The sequence below is a fragment of the Cetorhinus maximus genome, chromosome 11 (genome assembly GCF_964194155.1).
Source record: "Cetorhinus maximus chromosome 11, sCetMax3.hap1.1, whole genome shotgun sequence".
Classification (NCBI taxonomy): domain Eukaryota; kingdom Metazoa; phylum Chordata; class Chondrichthyes; order Lamniformes; family Cetorhinidae; genus Cetorhinus; species Cetorhinus maximus.
In genome coordinates, this window is record NC_135889.1 from 95,993,366 (window position 1) to 96,018,702 (window position 25,337).

The 25,337-nt window shown below is 45.5% G+C and overlaps 1 protein-coding gene across 1 annotated transcript in view; it reads right to left on the minus strand.

The window, feature by feature from the left end:
* The window catches only part of LOC144686788 (low-density lipoprotein receptor-related protein 1-like), a 1,926,687-nt gene that overhangs the window by 106,560 nt on the left and 1,794,790 nt on the right, over positions 1–25,337 (minus strand). Inside the window, exons 73-75 of the mRNA XM_078552493.1 lie at positions 23,600–23,734; positions 8,817–8,951; positions 7,657–7,779 (exon numbers count right to left, since the gene is read on the minus strand). Of these exons, the coding sequence (XP_078408619.1) occupies positions 7,657–7,779; positions 8,817–8,951; positions 23,600–23,734 (393 nt within the window). The remainder of the gene's footprint in view (positions 1–7,656; positions 7,780–8,816; positions 8,952–23,599; positions 23,735–25,337) is intronic.

Consider the following 25,337-nt stretch of genomic DNA (forward strand, 5'->3'; position numbering starts at 1 on the left):
TCTCTGTCCCTGGGGGGGTTCCTTGAACCTGGGGAAGGCCCATTGTTGCCCTCTTAGATGCCTGACTGGCACTTACTGCAGCGGGCCTTCCCCAAAGGAGGTGACGTGGATCTCTCGCTGGCTCTCCAACCCGCTGGTGAAACCTCCGTTGCCTTTAATTAATACCGCCCATTGTGATGTGCTGGCTCGGTGAACAATCATTACCCAATTAGTCCCAGTACCTTGCTCTTTTCCCATAGCCTTGCAATTTTTTTCACATGAACATACAATTTCCTTTCAAAAAGTGGCTAATGTATCTGTTTCTACCCTTACAGGCAGGTTACTGATGTACCTGTTCGCTGAGATGTCCACCAGATTGAAAATTTAATCCAGGTCTTGCCAGGTTTTGTTAGATAACCCTAAAACTTCATGATGTTCCCTCTCAGTTTTCAGCTGCATGTTAATTTTTAATTAAGAAGTAATGTATAATTTGATGGCAGGCTAGAATGCTAAAATAAAAAAAATATTAAGGTGAGGAATATGTTGTCAGGTCCATTATTTATAACTGGTGTCACAGCAAAAGAAAGCTGAATTTGTGATGGGATGCAACATGGGTGAGTTGAATGTATTAAGTTACAGATGTTTGTTGCTGGTGTCATTTGGACTGCCAACCTTCTGGGATATTCCTTGAATCTCCAGGAATTGAAGATTAACCTCCTAGATACTGTTGCAAGCGACCCAGGGAAAACAAAACATTTTAGCGGTATTAAACACATGTTTTTCTTTTTAATTTTCTTTGCACACTCGCACTTATTACCAGTTATATGACCCTTGGGGAGAAGGGGAAAAAAGGCTGTTTCAGTGACGGGTCAAGATGAGTCTAATTGAGTACCAACAACGTGTCGATTGGCATGGCAGGTAGTGGCATCTGAATTAAAACAAAAACAAAATACCACAGATGCTGGAAATCTACATCTGGGGGAATGGCCAATTATGAGAGTGTGGGGGCAGGCTGATTCTCTGCAGGAGGTTAGGTGATGATCCAAACAGAGTTGGCAACCCGAAGTGTCATGCAGTACGAAGCAAGAAAAAAGCAGGGACTGAATGCAATGAAGTTTTAATTTGTGAGGAAACTAAGGCAGAATGAAACAAAATTAGTTGGAAACCTTGTAAATAGGGCCTGGCCCATTTGCTCACCATGCAAGCTTGATGCTGAAATAGGGCGCATCAAAGGCATCCTGCCTCGATCAGATCATTTCGCGCTGTATATCACGCAAACTCATGAACGGGCCTAAGGGCGTCACTTTCGGCCCTGAAAAGTGTCCAGTCTCCCTCAGATTACCCTGGAAGGGTAAGGTATCTCAAAAATTTGAGCAACAGGTGAAGCTAGCTGTTTCACGCTGCTACTATGCAGTAGCAACACCAGTGGTATTTGCCACTAACAGGATGCAGCTGTCAAGCTAAAAAGACGTTCTGCCTGTCACACGAATGAGTAACGTGGTATATAAAGTTTAGTGCCAGTGTGCCGCTAGGCATGTAGGCCATACATCCAAAAGACTGGTGGATCAGATCAAACAGCATGTCCCAGCTGCTGTTCACAGCGGGCAAGGTACAGACCATACCCAACTAGCCCGTGCTTGCAAAACTCAAAACACAGTGGGCGCAATCGTCCCAGGTTTGCACGAAGTGCGGTAGCGGGTGTTTTACCTGCCGACTGCAACAGCTACTTTTCACACTGTATCCTCCCAAACCAGCCATATTGATTATGCATTCCCGGGAAACACGCCATTTCCATGGTGAGTGGGCTCTCGTTCATCTGCTAGGCCATCCCCCCACCGCTTCATCATACCTCTGTGCTTCCAGCCCATGACTGCTGCGTGGAAGACATGGCCCCGAAAGGCAAGAAGACTGCAGACCCCAGGTTCAATTATGTGTCCCTTGAACGCCTTTTGAATGCAATGGAGGCCCGCCATGATGTCCTCAATTCTCGCTCTGGCCACAGGATGGGCAGCAACATCACTAATCCTGCTTGGGAGGCTGTGGCAGCGGTGGTCAGTGCCAATGCCCTACAAAAGTGGACAGCCACCCAGTGCTGCAAGAGGATGAATGATCTCCTCTGTTCCACCAGGGTAAGTCACTCTTTTCATCACTCTTAACTCACACACTCACAAACCCATCAGACAACCACAGGGCCCTCACTCACAGATGGTTCAAGGGACATCACCATTCACTCTCTCACACACACTTCATTGTTCTCATCATCTCCATGGGACCATGCACCAATTACACATGCCAGGTGTACCTATCATCTGGCCTGGCAGGCATCCTGCTTACACTCTTTCCATCTCTATTCATGCAGGACAACCTGGCACACGACCAGAGGGAAATGTTGCAGACTGGCGGAGGAATGCCTGAAATCAAGGTCCTCACGCACTCAGAGCCATCCAACTGGCTGGCGAGGATCTGGACCGTTCCTGTATTGACGGTGAATTTAGCAGTGCTTACCAACTGAGGATCCAGTAGTGAAACATCCATCAGACAACCATGCAGTGAGTGGTGTGTCCTGTTTCACAAGCCAATGCCATGCACTAATTATCTCCCCTTGCTTTCGCAGGCATATCTGGGAAACAGCCGATGGAGCCCATGACCCAGGTCCTTGACTCAAGCCCCAAAGAAACCTTCGAAGAGGAATCTGAAGGCACCCAAATTGAAGACAGTGCTCACCCACATTCTCCACGAGTGCAGAGACACACACCTCCATGGGACCTAGCTTTAGAGTAGCCTCGGGATCACAATCTGGTGAGCACATCACACTTTCTGATCCACGATAGGGGGCAGCAGGGACTTCCCAGATGTCCGGGACTCGGAGGACTGGTGGAGGCCAGAAATTTGCTGAGTCCGAGTCAGATGATGAGCCTCTGGACTCAGTCATGTCACAGTTGCTGGAGCTGCAAAGGCAAGCTCGGGAACATTAGGAAGAGGTGTCTGCTGCACTCCTCAGATTGCAAGACATGATGAAGGAGTTCATCCGCCTTCAGACTGAGGTGATAGCGCTGGTATGCCAATGCACCGAGGTCAACACTGGTAAGATGGCAGCCGCCATGGAGACCTTGGTCCAGGACATCGCTCCTGCACTGCTGCGTGGGCTGAACTCCATGATTCCATAGTTGGCCTCCATCAGCGTGTACACGAGAGAGATGCAGGGCAGCCTAATCTCACTCCAGCTACCCCTTCTCCTCAAGGAGTCAGCCAGGGGCCCTTGCGCACCCATTGGGAGGAGGATCAGCAGGTGTACCCCTTGGGGCCATCCATCCAAGCAACTCTGGGAGAGTTTGGCCCATCCAAATCCCCTCTTTCTGTGACCTCTGCAGCTCCAGCTCCACAGGCCGAGGAGGGTGCCACTGTCACACAGCAGGACACCGAAAAGCAGGCCGGGGCCCTCCAGGTCTCAGCCCTCCAGAGGATGCCCAGCAAAGTCATCACAGACAGGGTGTACCAGTCAGCAGGCTGCCTCCACATCTGCTGCAGATGTCTGGAGAGCACCAAGATGTAGCAGCAGGTTTAGGACAGTTAAGAAGATGTAACTCTTTCGAGTACATTCACAGTTCTTGGTTTCCGGGAGTGGGACATGAACCCACAACCCTCTGATTCAAAGGTGAGGGTGCTATGAACTGAGCCACAGCTGACACCTCGTTAAGAAGATGTAACTCTTTCGAGTTATCAACAGATCGCATGTAACTCTTTCGAGTACATTCACAGTTCTTGGTTTCCGGGAGTGGGACATGAACCCACAACCTTGCACAGCCTGGGCAAGGGTGTTAATCACTTGTACATGATGTTCACTATTGTAAATAAATTCCCAAGAATGTCTCCCTGCCTATGGCCCCTTGTTCTGATGAGCAGTGTTCGTGCCACTCAGATGTTAAACCTTTCTGCACAAGATAAAGAGGGTGTCTCAGTCCATGTGCTTTGTGCAGTCTTCAGAGCAAAGTGATGCTCCGGCCTCACACTCACTGGGCGTATTAGTGTTGGATTGGAATCCCCTCCAATTGGGAAATTCATGGAACATAATTTCAAACCAATGGACATGTTTTGACCTCGTGATTGGAACTATGAATTACAAATGATAAGCTGCAGTCAGCAGTACAAGGCTGGGCAGCAAGTGGTTAATTTGGACATTTAGTTAAAAAACAGTGACTCATCAAAAGGGTTTGGACATTGACTGACTGCTATCAGGGAACAATGGTATCAGGTAAATGCCATTACCTGCCATTAGCTAATGCAATTCAAGAAGTCTACTCAACACAATACACTCAAGAATGATGCAACCAATTATGCACCACAGACAAAAGTACTGGAATAGCAACAAAAACAAAAGTTTTTGCTGGAAAAACTCAGCAGGTCTGACAGCATCTGTGGAGAGGAAGACAGAGTTAACGTCTTGAGTCCGTATGACTCTTCTGGGAACGAGTAGTTTTAAATTTTTGGGTTTTGTACTGTGGGGTTATGGGTGATTCAGTAAAGCAATTGTGAATTATCAGAATAAGCTTGTCTTGCAGGTCATTCTGTTCAAGCCATACTCTTGTGAATCTGTTTTTCACGCACTTGGGTGTGGGGAGGGTCTCTGAGGGAAAAAGGGAAGCCCTATATTCGTGATGCCTGTACCTCGATGGTGCTCGTTATTGCTGCCAGACTGAAGGCAATCATTCATAGATGCAATGTGAGGATCTATGGTGTCTCCTCACTACATGTTGTCATCAATGTCCACAAATCTAGCAGCTATGAGGGCCTCCCGAGCATGCCTGCCTCCTCTGGCCAGTGCGAAGGCCTCATCACCATCATTGTCACCTTCGAGGACCTTCTGACCCTCATCGGAGGAGACCTCCAGCTCCTCCATCTCCTCCTCAGCCATCTCCTCCCCCTTGCAGCGCCAGGTTGCAAAGTGCACAGCAGGTGACAATGATTTGTGACACCCTCTGTGGGCTATATTGCAGGGCTGCACCAGACCAGTCCACGCAGAGGAACCTCATTTTCAGCATCCCGATGGTCTGCTCCACCATGTTGCGAGTTGCAGCATGAGCCTCATTATACCTTCGCTCTGCTGCAGTCTGAGGCCGCCGCACAGGTGTCATCAGCCGCGTCCTCTGCGGGTAAGCCTTGTCCCCAAGGAGCCATCCCTGCAGCTTCTGTGGGCCTGGAAGATGTCAGGGATATGTGATTGACTGAGAATGCAGGAGTTGTGGACAGTCCCTGGAAAAGGTGCACAGACCTTCAGGATGCGTTTGTGGTTGTTGCACACCAGCTGCACATTCAGCGAATGGAAACCCTTGCTGTTGACATAGTTGACCGCATGTTGCGATGGAGATCTGAGCGCCACGAGTGCAGTCGATCGCACCCTGCACCTATGGGAAACCCGAGATCTGGGCAAATCTAATCGCTGTTGCATCCTGGCTTGCCCGGTCCCGGGCAAAATGCACAAAGTTGTGTGCCCTCGTGAAGATGGTATCCGTGACCTCATGGATGCATTTGTGGGTTAAGACTTGTGACATCCCATAGATGTCACCTGTGGAGCCCTGAAAGAAGCCATCGGCGTAAAAATTGAGCGCCGCTGTCACTTTCAGGGCCACTAGCAGTGGATGTCCTCCATGTACCCATGGCTGGCAGATGTCACCGACCAGTTCCTGAGACATGCACAGTCTTCGGTGGCACTGGTTCTGGATCATCTGCAGGAATGAAAGGCAGTGTCTATAGACCCTTGGTCTAGCTAAGCACCGACTAGTGAAGGCTCGCTGTGACTCTTCGGTGGCATGTGCGGGAGCCCCAGCTGCCCCTTCTTCCTGAGGATGCTGCCCCTCCCTCTGTGCAGCCAGGCGCCTCAGTCACTCTCTTCTCCACCGTCTTCGCTCTCTGTATGCCACGAGACATATGGCTAGTTCACCAGGCTCCATGATCCTGGTGTAGTTCTCCTGCAGGATGAAAGAAGGAGACGTGTCAGTTAGCTTGGGTACACTAAGAACCTCTCTTGGTTAAGTCTAAAGGCCCCTTAAAGCATCCTGGAGAGTGCTGGCCACCACTTGGATGGCCATAAGGGAAAAAACAGTTCTGACCAGTGCTCTTATTTCCCAGTTTTTACTGGTATTCCATTTTAAAGTATACAAGACCAGTTTGGACAAGTATTCTTATTTTCCAGTTATTGTTTTTCTGTTCTGGGTGGCCAGAGATTAGTGCACTGCAAGGCTGCAATTTTAGCTTGGACCATGAGGGAGGCTGGTCCAGACAGGATGATGACAGTGCAAGGGTCTGTGAGCGCCTCCACCAGTGACTGTTCCACGTCCAGCTTTAGCAAGGAGATTTTACAATGTGCCCAATCATCCAACTGTTCTGCAGTCCACTAAAATGCTCATTAGTTTGCAGTCTGTGCTGATAGGTTAAAAGCTTTGGATCACTTGGTGGCACTTTCATGCCTCTGCGTTGCTTGAGTGGGCAGATAAGCTAGAGACCTGACTCCACACATGTCAATGTGGCTGCACCTGAACTGTCTCAGCTGCAGAAGAATGGTCACTTTATACAAGGTTTCCCTAATGTGTAGCCGCTTCCCTCCCCATACCCCGCACGTACTTGTGCACTACGTTCAACCGCTGGACAGCCCTTGACGCCCCCCCACCCCAAGTTGCTTCAACCGTAAGGCAACCGCAGGCTGTTACCCCCACCCCCCTTCCAATGCGCCTCAACCTTGAAGACCAACAAGCCACCCTCGCAAGCGCTATGCAACTTGACTATGCATTCAGCTCCAAGTTCTCCTCAAAGTGCAGCCTGCCAAGTGCACACCTTATATATGCTGTTGTGAAACGCATCAGCGTGTGGACGGAGGATCTAGCCGGGGGGATGATTCCGGTGGGCTGGCCTTATAATGATATGCAGATGTATTATAATGAGGTTCCCGAAGTCCGAAAGCAAGAAACGCGGCCTGCCGTCAACGGGCTGAGCAGACAATTGCAAATTGGTTTCGCGACATTGTGAAACTGATTTTTGACCTTCTCGCCATATTGTCCACTCACGCCGCCGAGCACGCCCGCTGCCAGCAGGCACGGACTATTCCACCCAGTGTCCAACATTAGATGTGATTCTGCAATCGGACAATACTTGCTAAGTAATCCTTAGTGTACTAAGAATTACGCTGACAACCAATTTAAGATTGTCAGTCGGCTCACAGTTTGGCATATTTGCATGTACTGGAAACTACATATACTAATAAACAGGGCCCTGTTGTTTGCCGATAGAAAAAAACATGTCCATACATTCCGCCTATTTCAGCTAAACAAAATAAGTGACGGCCATGCGTTAACTCATTCCTCAGGACAATGCCTTGACCAATCAGGGTCAAGCTGCCTGGTTTAAATTTCAAACAATGCTTGGCAGTTAACCGTCAGTCACCATCATTGGTGCATTCTCCATGACAAGATCTCTACCAGTCAGAGTCCACTTGCCAACAATCAGCACTCTCTTCACATGCAGTATAAATTGTTGTTTTGCCCTTATATTGGTGAATGAGTGCAAGACGAAAAACTTCAACATGTCTCTTTTTTTAAGCAATGCTCAAGTTCTGTACTACCAAACGACTATTTGAATTACTATTTATAAATTTTAATTCAGCACTCAATCTTTATGCATCATTACCTTCTGTTTTACAGCTGTGGTTATAAGTCTTTTTGTAGTTTTTTCCACATGCACACAAGTATGACCCCTTTGTGTTATTGCAGTAATGTGAACAAGTTCCAAACTGAAGGCACTCATTAATATCTGTGAAGAATCAAAGCAGATGCTGTTAAATATGAAAGGTCATTTTGTATTAAAGAGTACACAAAAAATGTCAAGGACTTTGGAATGATGTCTTCAGTAATTACTGGTGCCTTTAGAAGCTTTTGCCTATAATTTAGTTTAATTTTGAAATGTCAGCTTTTAAAATAGTAGACATGGCAACATTTGACAGTAAAGATATGTTTGTGTTACTTACTATTCATCCATGTGCTTCTGGCTGTGACATGTTACCATTAATTCACAGTGTCTACATTCTCATAAGTATCTTATAAGCATTAGTCCATGAAGCAGTGAAAATGTTCAAAAGATGAATTGCTTATAAAAGTAAAATATTTACTCTTAGTATTCTCTAAAATGTTTCTTCAATAAACTGGTCATCATGGTAAGGTTTATTAGCATTTTATATTCAATATCTGCAACAAAAACTCTCAAGAAGTATAAAGCATGGATCCATTGAAGAGTTACTTCTGCCCTACTCCACTAACATGCCTCAGCTCCACCTTGAGGAGTTGGCGTCTCTTGCATTGGAATTACATTTATATTTTGTACAGCAACCTGAGTAGTTTGTTAATCTCATTCCAGTTGCCACTTCCAGCTTTGTTTTTTTTGGGGGTTACAGTTACAATGAAAGCTATCTAAACTTACTTTACATAGGATTTTCCAATCAACAGAGATGTGGGGATTTGGAATCAAACCGAAGCTCCAAAGCTGCAATGGCAAATTTTGGACCCACTCTGTCACCTGGTGTTTTGTAATATTTTACACTTTATAACATTAATAAAACAAATTACCTCTTTTGAAAATTAATTTTAATGAGCTGTGAGAATAACGGTGATTTTTTTGTTGCCTTAAAGTTTCATCTACTTTTTGCTGACAATTGGAAAAGGCCAGGATTGCAGGCAAATAAATGTTGAAGAATTCATTTAAGATTTCACGCAACAGCATGTATATAAGAACTAAACTTAAGAAACAATTCTTCTAATGTCAGATCATATATCACAAAAAAACTAGATAATTACCTTCACACTGCTTTGAGGCTTTGTTTCTTTGAAAGCCAGGCTGACACTCACAGAAAAGTGAAAATGTTGTCCTGTTGCAGTAGGCATCAATCCCACAAGGATTTATTTCATCATCACAATTAAATTCATTATAATCTGTGAAAGGAAGGTTTTAAAAAATCAAAAATCCATGTAGACAGCATAAAAGTCCAGAAATCACAAACAAAAACTTTTAAAAATGAAAGGAAACACACAGCAAATCAATTGCCACAAGTGGAAAGAATGGGCAAGTTTACGTGTATCAGATTCTGTAGATCGTGGCACATAAGTCGACCTGTGAAGCCTTGAAAAGTCCTTCCAAAAACAGGGGTCGACTGACTTGGCGTGTATAAAATGTGAACCGCTGGGTGTCGGTCGCCATTTTGAAATGTGAATTAAAAAAACACAAGGCCGGTAATTCAAATTAAATTGATGTGACACATTTTATTGAATTAATTAATTCAACAAAGGATAACTTTAATTACGATCAAAAAAGTTTTAAAACCATTAAATTCATTGGCTTCAGCATCTGACACAAAGGTGGAATGTTCCATTCTGGGGACCAATTCTGGTGGCAGGAGGGAAAGTCAATGCAATTCCCGCTGGGTGGCAGGACGGCTAAACACGCTTGATCTTCCGCTTTCAGCTCATTAATTATGCATCCACAAGGAGCTTGGCAAATCTCGTGGCGGGGCGGGCAGGAAGCTGCCCATCCTGCCGTCAACTCATGGGGTCAAAGGTCCTGGTGCCATATTTAAAAAGCACCCGGACAGACATTCACTCAATGCAGCCCAGGAGCTCCAAATTACTCCTTCAGAATCTTTGCTGTCATGTTTTTATAATGATATAAATGCACCAATCACTCATAAAAGATTGGGTAAACATGCTGTGGGTTCATTTATAGAGACTAGGAACATGGGAACAGATATACCTGGGTATAAAGCTTGAAGGCACCGGCAGCAGAGCTGACTGCTGTGTGCTCTGCTGAAAAGTGAAACTAAAACTGGATCACATGACATGTTTCCTTTCTCATGATGTCATGCTGTAATCCTCTAAAGGCATAGTACAAATTCCCCTTCCAAAGCAGCATAACTGTTTTCAATACATGTTTATGTTTAGTTACCATTACATGAGTGTATAGGACTGGTGAATCTATGACTCTCTAAAGTGTAAAGGAAATCTGCTGGTATATCCAAATCTTGCATTGGCAATCTTGTCTAGCAGTTTCTTTAATGGCTCACAGTGATCTGTGGGATTGTCATTCTTGGATGTTGTTCCTGGTTGCATTTGTGATCTTGTCCTAGATGCAATAGGATAGACGGTGGTCTTGGAGCTGGAATAGATCTGATTTGTCCCTAGTTACACCTCACCGTTGCGCCTTTGTGTGTAATTACTTCATAGGACCTTGGTTCAGGACAAATCCTTGGCACTTCGGCTGGTTGCCATGTACCTTCTATGGGATCCTGGATGTAAACTTGTTGTCACAACTGTAAACTTGGTAATTCTATACCCACATTTTTTCTTTTGTGCACGTTGGTCATCTTCTCTTGCAGTTTTAACAGTTGCTCTCTAGTTTCTGAGAGAGTAGAATCTTTAAGAGGAGGTAAATTGGTACGCACTGGTCTGCCAAACATGAGCTCTGCCAGTGATAGAATAGTTGCATTTAAAGGTGTCGCTCTCAGATGTAACATTGCAATGTGTAGATCTTGTTTGGTCTGCCTACATTTGAGAAGTAGGGATCTTACCGTGCAAATTATTCATTCAGCTGGACTGTTAGATCTAAGGTAATGAGGAGAAGAAGTAAAACGAATAATATTCAAATTCTCACACATATCCTGCAATGGCTTACCAATAAATTGCAGACTGTTATCCGTAATCATCCCTCTAGGCACACCAAGTAAACTGAAAATAGACCTTAGAGTGTGCATGACAGTTGTGCTTGACGTATTGCGCAATTGTTGAATATTGGGATTCTTTGTAGTCAGCAATGACGATGAAGTCAGTGCCATGGACACGAAAAAGGTCAGATGCTATTCAGGACCAAGGATGGGTAGGAACTTCATGTGAAATCAATGGTGTTTTCTGCTGACTTGGCACATGCTCTTGACATGCCTCCTACTTCTTGACTACAACTTCAATGTCAGTGTTCATACCCATCCAATTGACTACTCTCTTGTACTTCTCATCTGACCTATGCCCAGGTGCAAGTGATGAAGTTGTTGAAGAATACGATGACAATGTGATGAAGTTGTTGCAAATACGATGAGCTGCCTGCCTTTAAAAGTGGCTCCCTGGGAGATGACGGGCTCGTCTCAATAAGGCCCAAAATGGCCTTACTTGTTTGTGGACATGCTGGATTGAATCAATGATGGTTTTCCACAGTTCCGTAGTGTGGAATCTTATGACGTTTCTTCTTGTAGCTGCTGACATTTGCATTGTGCAAAATGTACCAGATCAATTGACGGATTTGTATTCTTTTGGAAGGGTAACTTTGCAGTTCCCGTAAAACTGCCAATTTTGTCAACATGTTCTGGTTATTTCATGTTAGGTCGTGAGCTGAAGTGAAAGGAGTAGTTTCTGAGGTTGATCTGCCTTGTAAGGTCTGACTAATCCCATGGATTGTTACTAGTGTGAGGTCACGGCATGCTGGTAGGCCTGCAATTGCTGGGCCTTAGTTTCCATGATGTACAACATCTGTGACACCCAGGAAGATTGATTGTACTTGCACTCCAGGAATTAATGAACCACTGCACACAGAGAGTTTTACAACAGTAGGATTCGCCATGGCACTCCATGTCTGTGGATATATCTCTTCGAATTTATAGGGCTAGTATGTCGGCACTTTCACCTATGTCAATCTTGGCCAATAACGCGTAGTTACCAACTTTCTAAGGGCAGATAATTCGAATCTTGGCAAACACTTCAGATAGTAAGATGGCATCAATGCTTTCCACGCGATTGACAGTGTGAAATATGCGTCCACCACCCTTTATCTCATCGTGCACATCACTGTCATTTTCTGGTTTATCAATCACCTCGTGTATATGTTTCTGACGGGATACCGGATGGTCATTCTTGCTGCTTGAAGGCACCCATTATGTACAGTCTGTTTGGATCAGAGCACAGCTCTTTACAGCTGCATCAGCCTTTGCTCTAGTGCACTGCCACTGCCAATGGCCTTTACTCCTTCACTTGCTATTGATCCAGCCCACACCATGGTCACTCGCCATTCCCAACTGAGCTAACCCGGTACTGGTCCTCTCGACGCGCTGTCCCATTCACTGAACTGACAGGCTATGGTCTGCAATCTTACCACGAGGGATCTGTCTGCTTACCGGCTCATTATTGGAGCACTGTGTCTTCAAAGCCTTTCTGCACTGTCAGCACACTGTTGTTTCAATGCTCTCCGGCGCTGTGGCTCCGTTGTGGTCTGACCAAAACGTTGGGGGTCGTCTCATGCCATGTTGCATGATCTAAGACTGTTCACCATGTCATACCTGTACTTAATCTTGCTGCTAGGCTGAGCACCATGCTGTTTAGAGGGAACCACTGCTGCGCACCAAGTTGTTTTTTTTTAAATGAAATAAAGGCACCAGTCATTCATAATGGATTGGGTAAACATGTTGTGGCTTAATTTTATTGAGGTTAGGCGATGGCACACTTCCTTTCTAGTGATGTCATGCTGCAATCCCTTGAAGGCACTTGTGACTGCAGCTCATACTGGAGAAGCTGGAAGATGTGAGCAACCACATCTTCATACAGGGTGCCTCTTGCATTGCCTTTTGTTCATTTCTAGATAAGAGTACCATCGGCCATGCACCCATGGTTGGGCCAATGCTCGCCATTGCAGTGTTCTATGTTTGCCAGCATTTTGATCTTTTAGAGGCACCGCTGCCTCTTGCTACTCAGGCCCTTTCTCCTCCTGGCTCTGTGCCACCTGGCAATGGGTCCACCTTCTCCTCATTTGGATGAGAGCCATTACCAAGGCAGAGTTGCTTTTAGAGCCATGTGCAAGAAGCCTCCCTCTGACACTATTCCGCTTGCCTTCACTACCCTCGAGACTCTATAGATAGATCATTACCTATGCCTTGGCAGCACAGAAAGACTAATGCATGAGCCCTTGTCAGCCAAGACCATTCACCCAGGAGGATGGTGGCTGGGAGTCCTGAGTTGGCTGACCTCCACCAGCCATTCTCCTTGAAGGCATCCACCTTCCTCCCTTCATCCCTGCCTGTGACTGCAGCCAATGGTAAATGGCACAAAATGAATGGCAGCTCTGGACCATGCTGGGATCTCAATGTTATGAGGCCCATGAGTTGGGAACAAACCTGTTGCAATGTATTGCGAAACTTGAATAATTATCTCGGAAGTCGGAGGCTCCAGTGCCTGGTGCGCCTCGGGTCTCCTGCGTATACGCTGGCTGGGAAATGGAAGCACATGCGCAGTTTGTGTCTTTTACGTTCTTCAGGCCAGCAACCAGACCTGCGCGTCTGCACAGAAGGAGGGAAGCAAAGAAATGGAATGGCCAAAAACTGGAGAGCTGGTGACCTGAACAGGAGCACCATTATAAGGAAAGCGTCCCAGGGAGCAGGACACGGGGAGATGAACCAGGAGATGGCCCCAGGAAGAGGCCCCTGAAGAAAGTCCCGCACAGGAACAAAGACAAGGATCAGAGTAAATCCCATAAAGTCAAGATAAACAACAGATGCAGGGAAATAAGCTCCAAGTTAAAGACAGAGCTGCAGGGAGCAGACTTGAAGAAAAGCAGGCTCAAGAAATGCCCTGGAGATGTGAGGAGATACCCAAAGGTTGGTGACTCCTTATTGCAGGCCTTTTGGAGCAGTGGTGTTCTGCTTGGCATGGCCAAAGATCTGAAATTGTGCTTGGAAGGTGAAGCTTGAGTGTACTCAGAGATCCAGAGGAAAGGAATCTCAGGTGGTGAGACTGAAACCCTGGAGGTGGATCCTTGTTGAAGCTGTCTGAGTGGGAGCGACATTTGGAGAGAATTCCAAGGCATTCTTCGAATGTGAGGATTGGAAACCCTCATGAGAAAGACAGGGTTTCAGTGAGACCGGTTCGCTCACAGTGTGATGAATGTCTTGATCGGTTGTAGAGGAATCCATGAAATCTGCTTGGGTCGCATCTGTCATTTACTCTGGAGTATGTTGTGTCTGACCACAGTTCACCTGTTAATTCACATGTACCTCAAAATTGCCCTGATTATTAGAGTATAAAATAGATATGGTAAATTGTTTTATCTTTCAGAATTTGTATGTTCTGTAAAGAGATAGTTGGGGTGAGGGAATAGTGAATATTTGGATAATTTTCTTATGTTTGTATTGAGAGCTTTCCAACCTTTTTCCCTAATGTAATATAGTTCATTTTTCTTGCTTAATAAATGTTTTATTCTTTGCGTTAACAGTTTAACAGCAGGCTCCTGTGAATATGTTCAGTAACTTCAATCCACAGTTTCAAAATAAAAGGTAGGATCTGTTAAGCCAGGTTGCACTCCGGGATTTGACTTGGCCAGTGTTAACATCAGCTCAGATTGTAACAAGTGTAGGCGTCACCATAGAAAAGAGAACACAACTGAGCATGCTCGACATTCAGTTGCCTCATAATTATTAAGGTGTCCCATTGGTCAGCCACTTGTGCTGACCTTGAACTCCACCCATATGCCTTCCTTCCCCTCAGAGCCAATACTCGTTACTGTCCCCATGCCCACCCTGCCCCTGCCCCATCCCGTTATCCGAGCTACCTGTTTTGTCTTCCTCCATGACCCATCTGATGAGACCATCACCTACCAGACTCTCACCCTGGATCTGCCACCCTACCACATGCAACTCCCCTCAGATTGTGACTGTTCCCCCCTATCGCCTGTACCCTGAGTTCAGCCCCAGCACCTCACCGTTCATACCACTGATCTTATCCCACCCCACCCTTCCTTCCATGAACACCCCTTCCCCTGGTCACACTCCCCCACTCCCCCAGTAAGCCTTCCTCCCCTTTCCAGCCTTCACTCCACCCTACCCCTGCCCCCACTCCTCACCAATTCCAGCCTTTGTGTGCCTCCTGTTTCCAGCCTTGACGCAGAATTTGGTACCTGCACTCAAGTGAAATTGTGCAAGGTCCCTAGGAAGGCAAAAACAACATCTAATGACCTCAAAGTCATGGAAGAGGTGAAGCTTGTCAGGTGCATGCCGCTTAAATGCAAGTTGTTAAAGTGAACGTTTTAAAATTCTTGTTGGTGGGCAGCTTAATTTGGAGGACCAACTTAATTCCAGTGAGATAGCCTTTTAATTATTATCATTGGCGTGCTAATAAATGCAATTAGGGTTCCTGATGTTATTCGCCAGGAATCTCAACCTGCCTTTAACCCATCATCAAAGTCGGGAGAATAAACTTCCAAACGATTTTTCCGCCAGCAGGAAGCTGACTTTTCAATTGTGCCAAATTAAGTGCCCCTGCTCACCGTGAATCCTGCCGCTGGCAGAAGCAGAACATTTCACCCAAAGAGTTCATTAAATTCATCTGGGTCACTTTAGATATGGCATCACCATGAGATCCCACTCTGGATCAGATCTGACGCTTTCAGTTTCAGAATCATTCCTCCACAATAAAAGTTCTTTCTCTCCATCCATTGAATTGGATATTCCTAAATTTTTGAATGATCTGATGACAGTTTGTGCATTAATAGCATCCCATGACAAAACCACACAAAACATCAATTGGGGCAGCATTCATATTCCCACTCTGTGAAGGGTTTTTTCTCCAGCAACATGAGACTTGTCTTCCTATGTCATTTGGTTTGCACTAGAACTGTTTTTCAACCTTTCCACTCGACAGTTTTGCTGCTGGGCATATCAAAATTCAAAGGCATTTCATTCATCTTGCCAACATGACATAATGGGAACTCGTGTTTTTTGCCACCGTCTGATGATGAGTTGCTGGAAATTGGTCATTTTGGCATCGAGGTCTTTTTAGTCTCCGCATGATCTTGGCCTTCTGCTACAACACTAGGCATTTTCATTCCATCAAGTAGCTACACCAACTAGCTGTTGCTCTGAAATTAAAGCAAAAGAAAGTGCTGGGAAAGCTCAACGGGTGGATACGTTCCAGTTTTGCACTAAGTGCAGTAGCGGGCGGGAAAAAAGACATTTTACCCGCCAACCGCAACGGCAGCCTTTCACGCTGTATCGTCCCAACCCCGCCTCATTAATCATGCTTTCCAGGGAAACACGTCATTTTGATGGTGGGTGGGCTCCGATGCACCTCACCTCACCACTTCATCATGCTGGGCACCACATTTAAAGTGCAGCCGTGCGCACACCCCTCCTCAGTGCTTCCAACCCAGGACGACTGCAAAGAAGACATAGCCCCAAAAGGCAATAATACTACAGCCCCCTGGTTTAGTGACACACCTCTCGAGTGCCTTTAGGTGCCGTGGACACCCGCTGTGATGTCCCCTACCACTACTCTGACCGCAGGAGGGGCAGCAACATTACCACTCTGGCTTGGTAGGCGATGGCAGTGGTGATCAGTGCCAATGCTGCACAGAGGAGGTTGGCCATCCAATGCAGATCAAGGATGAATGATCTCATCCGTGCCACCAAGGTAGGCAAACATCTCATCGCTATAAACTCTCACACTCAAGTCCATCACACATTCACTGGCATCTCACTCACTGCCAGTACAAGGGACATCCCCATCACTCTCTCACACACATCCTCACATCTCCATCAGGCTCATATCCTCTAGAGTTTGCGACCTCATCCCATCCATGGCTCCGTCACCACACAAATATTCCACGCAGTGCCATTTGTCCTGCTCATACTCTGTCCATCTGTTTTCATGCAGGAGAAGTTGGATCAAAGCATCAGGGAGAGGTCCCAGACCAGGAGTGAAGTGGCCCACATTAGGATCTTCACTCACTTTGAGGAGTGTGCCATTGTGCTGGCTGGTGAGGACATGGACCATGCCTGCAGCATCGGTGATGTCGGTAGTGAACACCCACGTGAAGATCCTGCACCACATCATTCCTCTCTCAACGCAAATGTGAGTGCTCCCTCTCCTGTTTTGATTCCGCTGCCATGCACTAATTATCTCTACTTTGGTTCACAGGGAGCTCTGCCAAGCAACCAATGCCCTTAGCGAGCCAGTCCCTCAGCTCCATCCACATCCTCACCTTCAGCCATGAGGACTCCTCCTCCATTGAAGAGCTGGAAATAAGCAGCCTGGAAGACCCGTCATAGCACTTACCCACACCCTCCACCATTGCAGAAACACACACCTCGGTGGGACCTAGACCTAGAGCAGGATTGGGTTCACAACCTGGTGGTCACCGCACGGACATGTGTCTGCAGAAGGAGGCAGTTTTAGCCAGCTCCCTGGCACTCGGAGGGCTGCTGGGGAAGAGGCAACTGTGAGGTCTGAATCAGATGATGAGTCTCTGGATTCAGCCTTCCAACTCATCGTGGTGAGTTAGCAGAAGGTGGGGGGATATCATGCAGAGCTGAGTCAGAGGAGTGCATCCGCCTGCTCTTTGATGAAGTGGTGCCAACATGTGTGCGAATGGAGGTCCCCATAGGAGGATGGCAGACAACATGGAGACCCTGCTCCAGCAGAACACGGAGATGCTCGCAGCCCTGCACTCCATCGCGGGAGCCGTGGGTGAGTCGTGCAGTTGCAATGCGGCAGGGAAATGGGGCACCTCGATATCCCTCCAGGTGTTCCTTCCACTCAAAGAGTCAGGCTGGGGCCCTCAGGCATCCAAAAGGAGGAGGAGCGGCAGCTGGACACCGCTGGGTCATCCACTCAGGAATCTCAGAGGCTGTCCTCTCTCTCTGAGTCCCTTTTGCCTGTGAGTCCCTCAACCTCGTCCTCTGTCACTGCAGAGGGAGCAACTGGTCCAAAGAAGGGGCAACCAAAACAAGCCTGGGTCCCCAAAGCCTCAGCTCTCCAGAGGACCCACGCTGAAGTCATCAGAGGCAAGAGGGCCAACCATTACCAGGCTGTTTCCACCCCTGCTGCAGGGGTCAGGGCAGCAACTAGAAGTAAAGGCAAAACTGCAGATGCTGGAAATCTGAAATGAAAACAAAAAACTCAGCAGGTCTGACAGCATCTGTGGAGGGAGAGACAGAGATAACGTTTCGAGTCCATATGACTCGTCTTCAGATCTAAAGGGAGATAGAGATGTGGTGAAATATATACTGATTAAGGGGGGTGGAAGCGGTGAAGATGGATAGAAGGCCAGCGATAGATGGAGGCAAAGGAGAGATGGCAAAAGATGTAATAAACAAAAGGTCAAAAAGTTGTTGATGGTGGTCATACTGGCTAAATGAGGTGACATTAAGAAAACAAAATGTGATAATGGCCGGACCAGGGTAAGCATTCCGGAAAGTGACAGATAACCCTAGTGAGGGTGGGGTGGGGGGAGGGGACGGTGGTGGGAAGAAAGATCGAAAATAGGCTAAAAGCTGAGGGTAAAACAATGAATGAAAATGGAAATAAATTTTAAAAATAATAATGAAAATAAGTGGAAAGAAATAAATTAATAAAAATTAAAAAAATAAAAATGAATATGGAAAAAAAGGGGATGAAAAAGGGGGGTGGGGACGGAGGAGTAAGTTCCTGGCATGAATTTGTTGAATTCAATGTTAAGTCTGGAAGGCTGTAAAGTGCTTAGTCGGACGATGAGGTGCTGTTCCTCCAGTTTGCATTGAGCTTCACTGGAACGTTGCAGCAGGCCAAGGACGGACATGTGGGCATGAGAGCAGAAATGACAAACGACACGGAAGTCTGGGTCATGCTTGCGGACAGACCAAAGGTGTTCTGCAAGGCGGTCACCCAGTCTGCGTTTGGTGTCTCCAATGTAGAGGAAGCCGCATTGGGAGCGGCGAATGCAGTAGGCTAAATCGAGGGAAGTGCAAATGAAATGCTGTTTCATTTGAAAGGAGTGTTTGGGCCCTTGGACGGTGAGGAGAGGGGAAGTAAAGGGGCAGGTGTTGCACCTTCTGTGTGTTAGGCCCAGAAAAGTTAAGAAATTCTGATGATAGTTGGTTGCATGGGTGAACACACATTGTCACTTAATAATCTGAAAATATATTCACTTTCACTGAATATTGTGTAATGATGTCTTTCAGCTTCATCAACAGGCTTCGTAGGGCCTCCCACTGCATCACCCCCCACTAGCAGTTCAGCTGCATCCAGCCAGCCCATGAGTGATTCTGGAGGGAGAAGTGTGTGTGTGGGGCTGGGCCTTTCGGAGCCTTGTGCAAGCATTCTCTTCATCCATCACATTCATCTCAATGTCTAGAGCATTTTCATTGCCGCCTGCTGGATTTCTCTTTCAGTTGTCTATCTGAACTGACCTGCATCTCCGCCCACCCATTGATCAGTGCGATCACCTGTGCAGCCATGCAGCACCTGTTCCCACCCATCATGAGTCTCCTTTCACTTTCATATTTACAAGCATGGTGTGTGTAACATATTTCTTTCACTCACCCATCCTTTCCCCTCCCTCAGTCATCCATGTCTTTTCCCCCATCACTGTTGACACCCTGGCATCACCTACCAGCAACAACCCTTTTCTTTCGGAGATGTCCAGGTGAATGTGCGCGTTCCCTACCTTCCGGAAAATCCCACCCCCATCCACATTAATCTCCCCGACCTCCTCCTTCTCACCCCCAGAGTCCGTGTCTGCCTCCGAGTCCCCACCAACCACTCTCGCCGTCCCTTCTACCAATACCATCGCACCCTTGCACTCCTACCCTACTGCCTCACTCTGCCTTCTCTCGTTCTCACCATTCCCTCCTTACTCCTTCCCCCCCTTAATCCTTTCTCCCCTCTTGACTCCTTCCTCCACCTTTTCTTATTCCTCCGCCCTCACTCCTTCTCTTCCTGACTCAATCCTTCACCCTTACTTCTTCCTCCACCCTTACTCCTTCCTCCCTCCAGACTCCTTCCCCCTCTGGACTCCTTCCCCGCTCCGGACACCTTCCTCCCTGGAGTCCTTCCTCCCCTCTGGACTCCTTCCTCCCCACTCTGGACTCCTTCCTTCCCTAGGCTCCTTCCTCCTCCCAGACTCCTTCCTTCCCAATGACTCCTTCCCCCCTCGGAACCCTTCATCCTCTCAAAGCCCTACCACCCTTGGAACTCGTTCCTCCCCCTGAAGTCCTTCCCTCTTCCGAGCTGCTTCCTCCCTCAGAATTTCTTCCCTTAAACCTTCCTCCCCCAAACACCTAACTCCCCAGTTGTCGTATTCTCCCCCTTATCCCCTCTGCCCCATACTCCTACCCTCTTCCCAACCTCAACCCCCCCAACACCTTCCTTGTCCCCCATCCTCACCCCCAACACCTTTGTTTCCCCCTCCCAACCTCACCCCCTAACACCTTTGATTCCCGTTCAAACCTCACTCTCCTGACACCTTTGTTCCCCCCGCCCCAACTTCACCACACCCCCCTTCGACACACCTTCCTCTCCCAGTCAAACCTAGACCTTCTCTCGCACCAACCTCCCCTGCCCACCTAACCCCAGTACATCTTCCTGTCCCACTCACAGCTGCACCTTCCACTCCACCCTCTCGATGATCATCCGTAACAGACCACGGCCAAGACACTGAAGCAGACCCTCGACTGTGACTTTCCACCTTCCGTGAGCTGCTTCTCGGTGGTGCCATGTCCATGAGCATTCTCCCAGCATGCCATGGGCATTCCTCCATTGCTGTTGGGCTCCAGCATCTTCTGCTCCTTGGATTTCCACGATGTGAGCAAGGCCCTGAAGGTAAGTCCTGACTTCTGCACATCACACTTGTCAAGATGTGTTCTGCAACAGCATGTTTTCCCACCGACGTGGGCGGTAACTTTGACATGGGGGGACGATTCCAGCGAGCTGGGCTTATAATGATACGCATTATAATGAAGCTTCCGATGTCCGGCGGCAGGAAACGTGGCCCGCCATTGACGTGCGGCGCAGACAATTGCAAACGTTGGCATGAAACCAATTTTTGGCTTTTCCACCATATTGTCCACTCACGCCTGCCATGATGCTCGCTGTCAGTGGGCATGGATGATTCCATCTCTAGTCTCTTCTTGTCCTGACTCCTAGACATGAAATGATGTGACTTATCAGAGGCATGAAAGACAAAGAATGGCTGGGGCCAGTGATAAATTAAGTCTTAAATGGAAACAAGAAAAATTGCAAAACAGAACAGCCAGAAAAGAAGAAACTCTGGCTAACACCAAGGGTCCAAATTCATCATATTTTCAGTTCCAAAGAAGGCTTACAGCCAGGTTATTAATGGAAGTCAGCATTTGTTTTTCTTCACAAATGGTAAATGACCCTTTTCCAGCATTTTCTGATTCATTCCTTGCAAAATGTAGCTTGATTCAAACTTTGGGTCTGTGCCTCCTAGTCAAAATGCTTTCCATATTCTACCCATGCCCTTCATGATCCAAGCAATCTTTAGACAATAGGATTTTAATTATATAAGCATTATACTAATTCTATAAACTTATTTGTACTTCAGTCTGCAAGAAACTTATAAAAAACAAACATTTGGCCTCAACTGCTTGGAGTATTGTGTCTCTTTCTGGAGACTTAAGGAAAGATGTGACGGCCTTAGAGAGGGTGCAGAAAAGATTCTTAGAAATGGTTCCAGGGATGAGGAACTTCCGTTACATTTTTAGATTGAAGAAGCTGGGACAATTGTCCTTAGAGAAGAAAAGGTTGAGAGGAACTTTGATTGAGGTGTTCATAATCATGTGGGGTCTGGAGAGTGTAGATAGAGAGAATCTGTTTCCATTGGTGGGAGGATCGACAATCAGAGGTCACTGATTTAAGGAACTGGGAAAAGAAGCAACGACGACACAAGAAAAAACATTTTTTTCCTCAGTGAGTGGTTGGGTTCTGGAATGCACTGCCTGGTTCAACCATAGCTTTCAAAAGAGAATGAGTGGTTTACAAGGCTATTTTAGAAGGCAATTAAGAGTCAGCCACATTGCTGTAGGTCTAGAGTCATAAGTAGGCCAGACCAGGTAAGGATGGCAGATTTTCTTCCCTAAAATTCAAATTCCACAAGTTGCAAAGGTGGGATTTAAACCCATGTCCTCAGAACATTAGCCTGGGCCTCTGGATTATATTACCATGACCCAGCCGTCTCCCCTTTGTACTGACCGTAGTCAACCAACCTGTGCTTGCAAAATTCAGGATGTAATGTCTAACATTAGATGTGATTCTGTGATTGAGCAGCACTTGTTGAACAATCCGTACTGTGCTGATAATTACACTAATAACCAATTTAAAATTATCAGTCAGGCTTGCAATGTAGCTCACTTACGCTAGCTGGAAGCTACATATATTCATATGCAAGACCTGTTCTCTACAGGCAAAAGGATTATGTCTAGATATTGCATCTTTTTAAAATAAACAGAAGCATGGGCACAATAGCTGCCTGGTGCATTCACAATGGAAACATCACAACCAATCAGAACCAAATTTCCAGCCAATTAGTACCCCTTTTCTCATGCAATATAAATTTTTGTTCCCTTTGAGATTTGTCATTCTTGCAACTGTCCTGATGAGTGCAAGACAAAAAGCTTTGACAGCATGTCTCTTTATTCAGCAATACTAAAGTGGTTTCATGATGACATATTTAAGAAACAGCTCCTCAAACATAAGTCACTTAACTCTATTAATTGAAACTAAAAAGTTGTGAATGATTGATGTCAAAGAATTATACAGCACAGAAGGAGCCAATTTGGCCTATTATGCCTGTGCCTAATCGTGCCAATTTCATTATCAAGCTCAAAAGACACATTGATGGAAAAGATATGTTGCTAATTCTACAGTGAGAAGTGTTCTGCACTGGAAACAGCATTTTCTTTTCATTCAAAATTGTAATCTATTTCCATCTATGCCATTCTTAAAAATACATATATCTCATATATCTCCTAGATTTAAAAGTTGGCTTTTAAACTGTATTATTATTAAAATGTTCCTATTGCCAATTCACTTAACTTGAATGATAGGCCTGCGCTGTAACCCTTGCAGTATCATTCAGTGGAGCTCCCGAAGTTATGAGAATAAAGTAAACTTTGGAATGTATTTGGCATTATGAATAACATAAATGGGACATTAAATGAGGCTATGCACGGAATACTTCCGCAAAATAGCCCGGAGAAACAAAAAACAAAGCATGTTCTCTTAAAACCAAAGGAATTAAATTAAGTCTAGTCTGAAGAAAAGGCCACACCAGCAAAAGTAATTGTTGATCTTTATACTTAGACTATATACTAAATTAATTAAGTGAGTTAAAATCTTTGTATAATGATGGCAACTGAAACTTACGTAAGTATCTGTCAGTTCCTTATCTGTTCTTTGTTTTGAATACAAGAAGGACTGGGCTAGGATTCAGAGCCCAGGTCAGATCTCACAAATACTGTTGTAATCTTGTCAGAAGTCAAGCAGTGCCAACTCCATTAAGGTGAACATTTTTCATAAGTGTCCTGATGGAATTATTACTATGTATATATTTTTATCAGGTTAAAATGAAAAGAACACCGAAGAGGACAGCCAAAGCAATTCTACCACAAATACATCAATAACACTGTCAAGGTTTCTCCACAGGAGATCCACAGAGCTGCACAAAACATAGGATAATGTTGTAGCCATCTCCATTATTCCAAACCTGCTCCATTTATTGTTTATATATGAACAAAATGCAAGGAATTATACTTGCAATGAAAAATATTTCAATCAACACTTACTTCTCGTACAGTCTTGTTCATCAGACCCACCATCAGCACAGTCATTGAACATGTCACATTGTAGCTCCACAGGAATACATTTCCCATTGCTGCATGTAAACTCATTCTTCCCACATGCCCTCTGAATTTGCTTACCTAGTTAAGTAGACAGAGTGAATTATGATGCATGATGCAAAAATGCCAAAGGTTATATTAGACACATAAACTGAAGGTTATTCAAAAAGTTATTCAAATAGTTCACAGTGGTTAGTTGCAAAGTATCCATTCGTAACCAAAACTGATGATAATGATCACAGTGAAATTTGTGACCCAGAAATTAGTCTGGGGCTGTCCATGACGCTGCAGGGGCAGTGCACATCTGAAAAAAAGGCTTGAGGATAAATGGAAATTGGTACTCGGTCCGCTGGTTGTTTGTACCTCCAAAGACTGTTTCCCTGGTGGGAGACATTAATTTAAGCCTCCCGTCTCACCAACCTTCAGGTAAGTTGCAGGAAAAGGGGCTCGTAGCAGGCTATGTGCAGGAGAAGGGGACCGTGTCTCCGGTAGAGTCAGGGGATCACTCCTGCTCCTGCTAGCTCCACGTAAATGTGTTTCTTAACAAAATAAAAATAATACTTTTGAGAATGAACAATTAATTTGTCTCACGTGTCTTCTGGGAAATGTTTGGCCCTTAATTTACAAGTCAAGAATCCTGATACCAGGCCAGGACACCTAAGTATTGGGCCCCATGGCTTTGATAGTTTGACTAACATCTGCATTGATCGGGAATAGGCCATCCTACTGCAAAACTGCTAAACTTTGTGCCCATTTTACACCCATGAAATGGGGGCAAGCCATACCAGTTTCTACCATGTATTCAGAATGGTTAGCCATATTTTACTGGTTATAATTTCTTACGATCTTGAAAATATAGTAATACTAATGTATTCCAATTCCTCTAATATGAAATTGGATAGGGCACTAAGTCAACAGTACACATTAATTCATTCACTCCAGGCTACCAGCAGATGTCAAATGCTTCGGCTCACATACCCTTTGCATATTTGTAACAATTATATCAGCTGGCATTACTCATGGTCAGGGACTGCTGTCTAAATGATGTAATTGTTGCTAAGAAAGAATTTAGCACAGTTATACTCTCCAACCACAGTAAATAAATAATAATGGAACATACAGAGTTTGATACAGCAAATGCTTCCACATAAGCTTAATGCAATTGTTTTAGGCAAGTCTCATAAAATCACAATCAGTCTGTCAAGAAGCCTAGTCCTGCATTCAAAAAGGTGCATTTTCACATTTGTATTCAGTTTACCAACTTATTTATCATCAGATTATTGAGGTATTTTTAATGTGACTGTTGATTTACTTGTTTATAGTGTCAGGATTCAACAAGTTCTGCATTTAACATTCTTTAAGAGATTTAGTATTGCTGTGTTGGGTGTATAAAATAAACATATCCAGGTCATATGCAGGACTTTTCAACAACAAATGAGTATTTCAACTATAAACTTAATGGTCAACTCAAATCTTAATAGTTCTTTGAAACTTCTAATTGCATAAAAATATAAAAGTTATAATCAGCATGCTCAACATTTCAAAATCTTGAAAGTTTGCATATAGCTGAATATTTTTTTACGCCTGTTTCCATTATTTCACGCTATACAGATTCTTAAATTTAAATTAAAGCACAAGAAACAAGACTGTTTAAATTAGCTATCTTTTGACTGTAGTTGCAAAT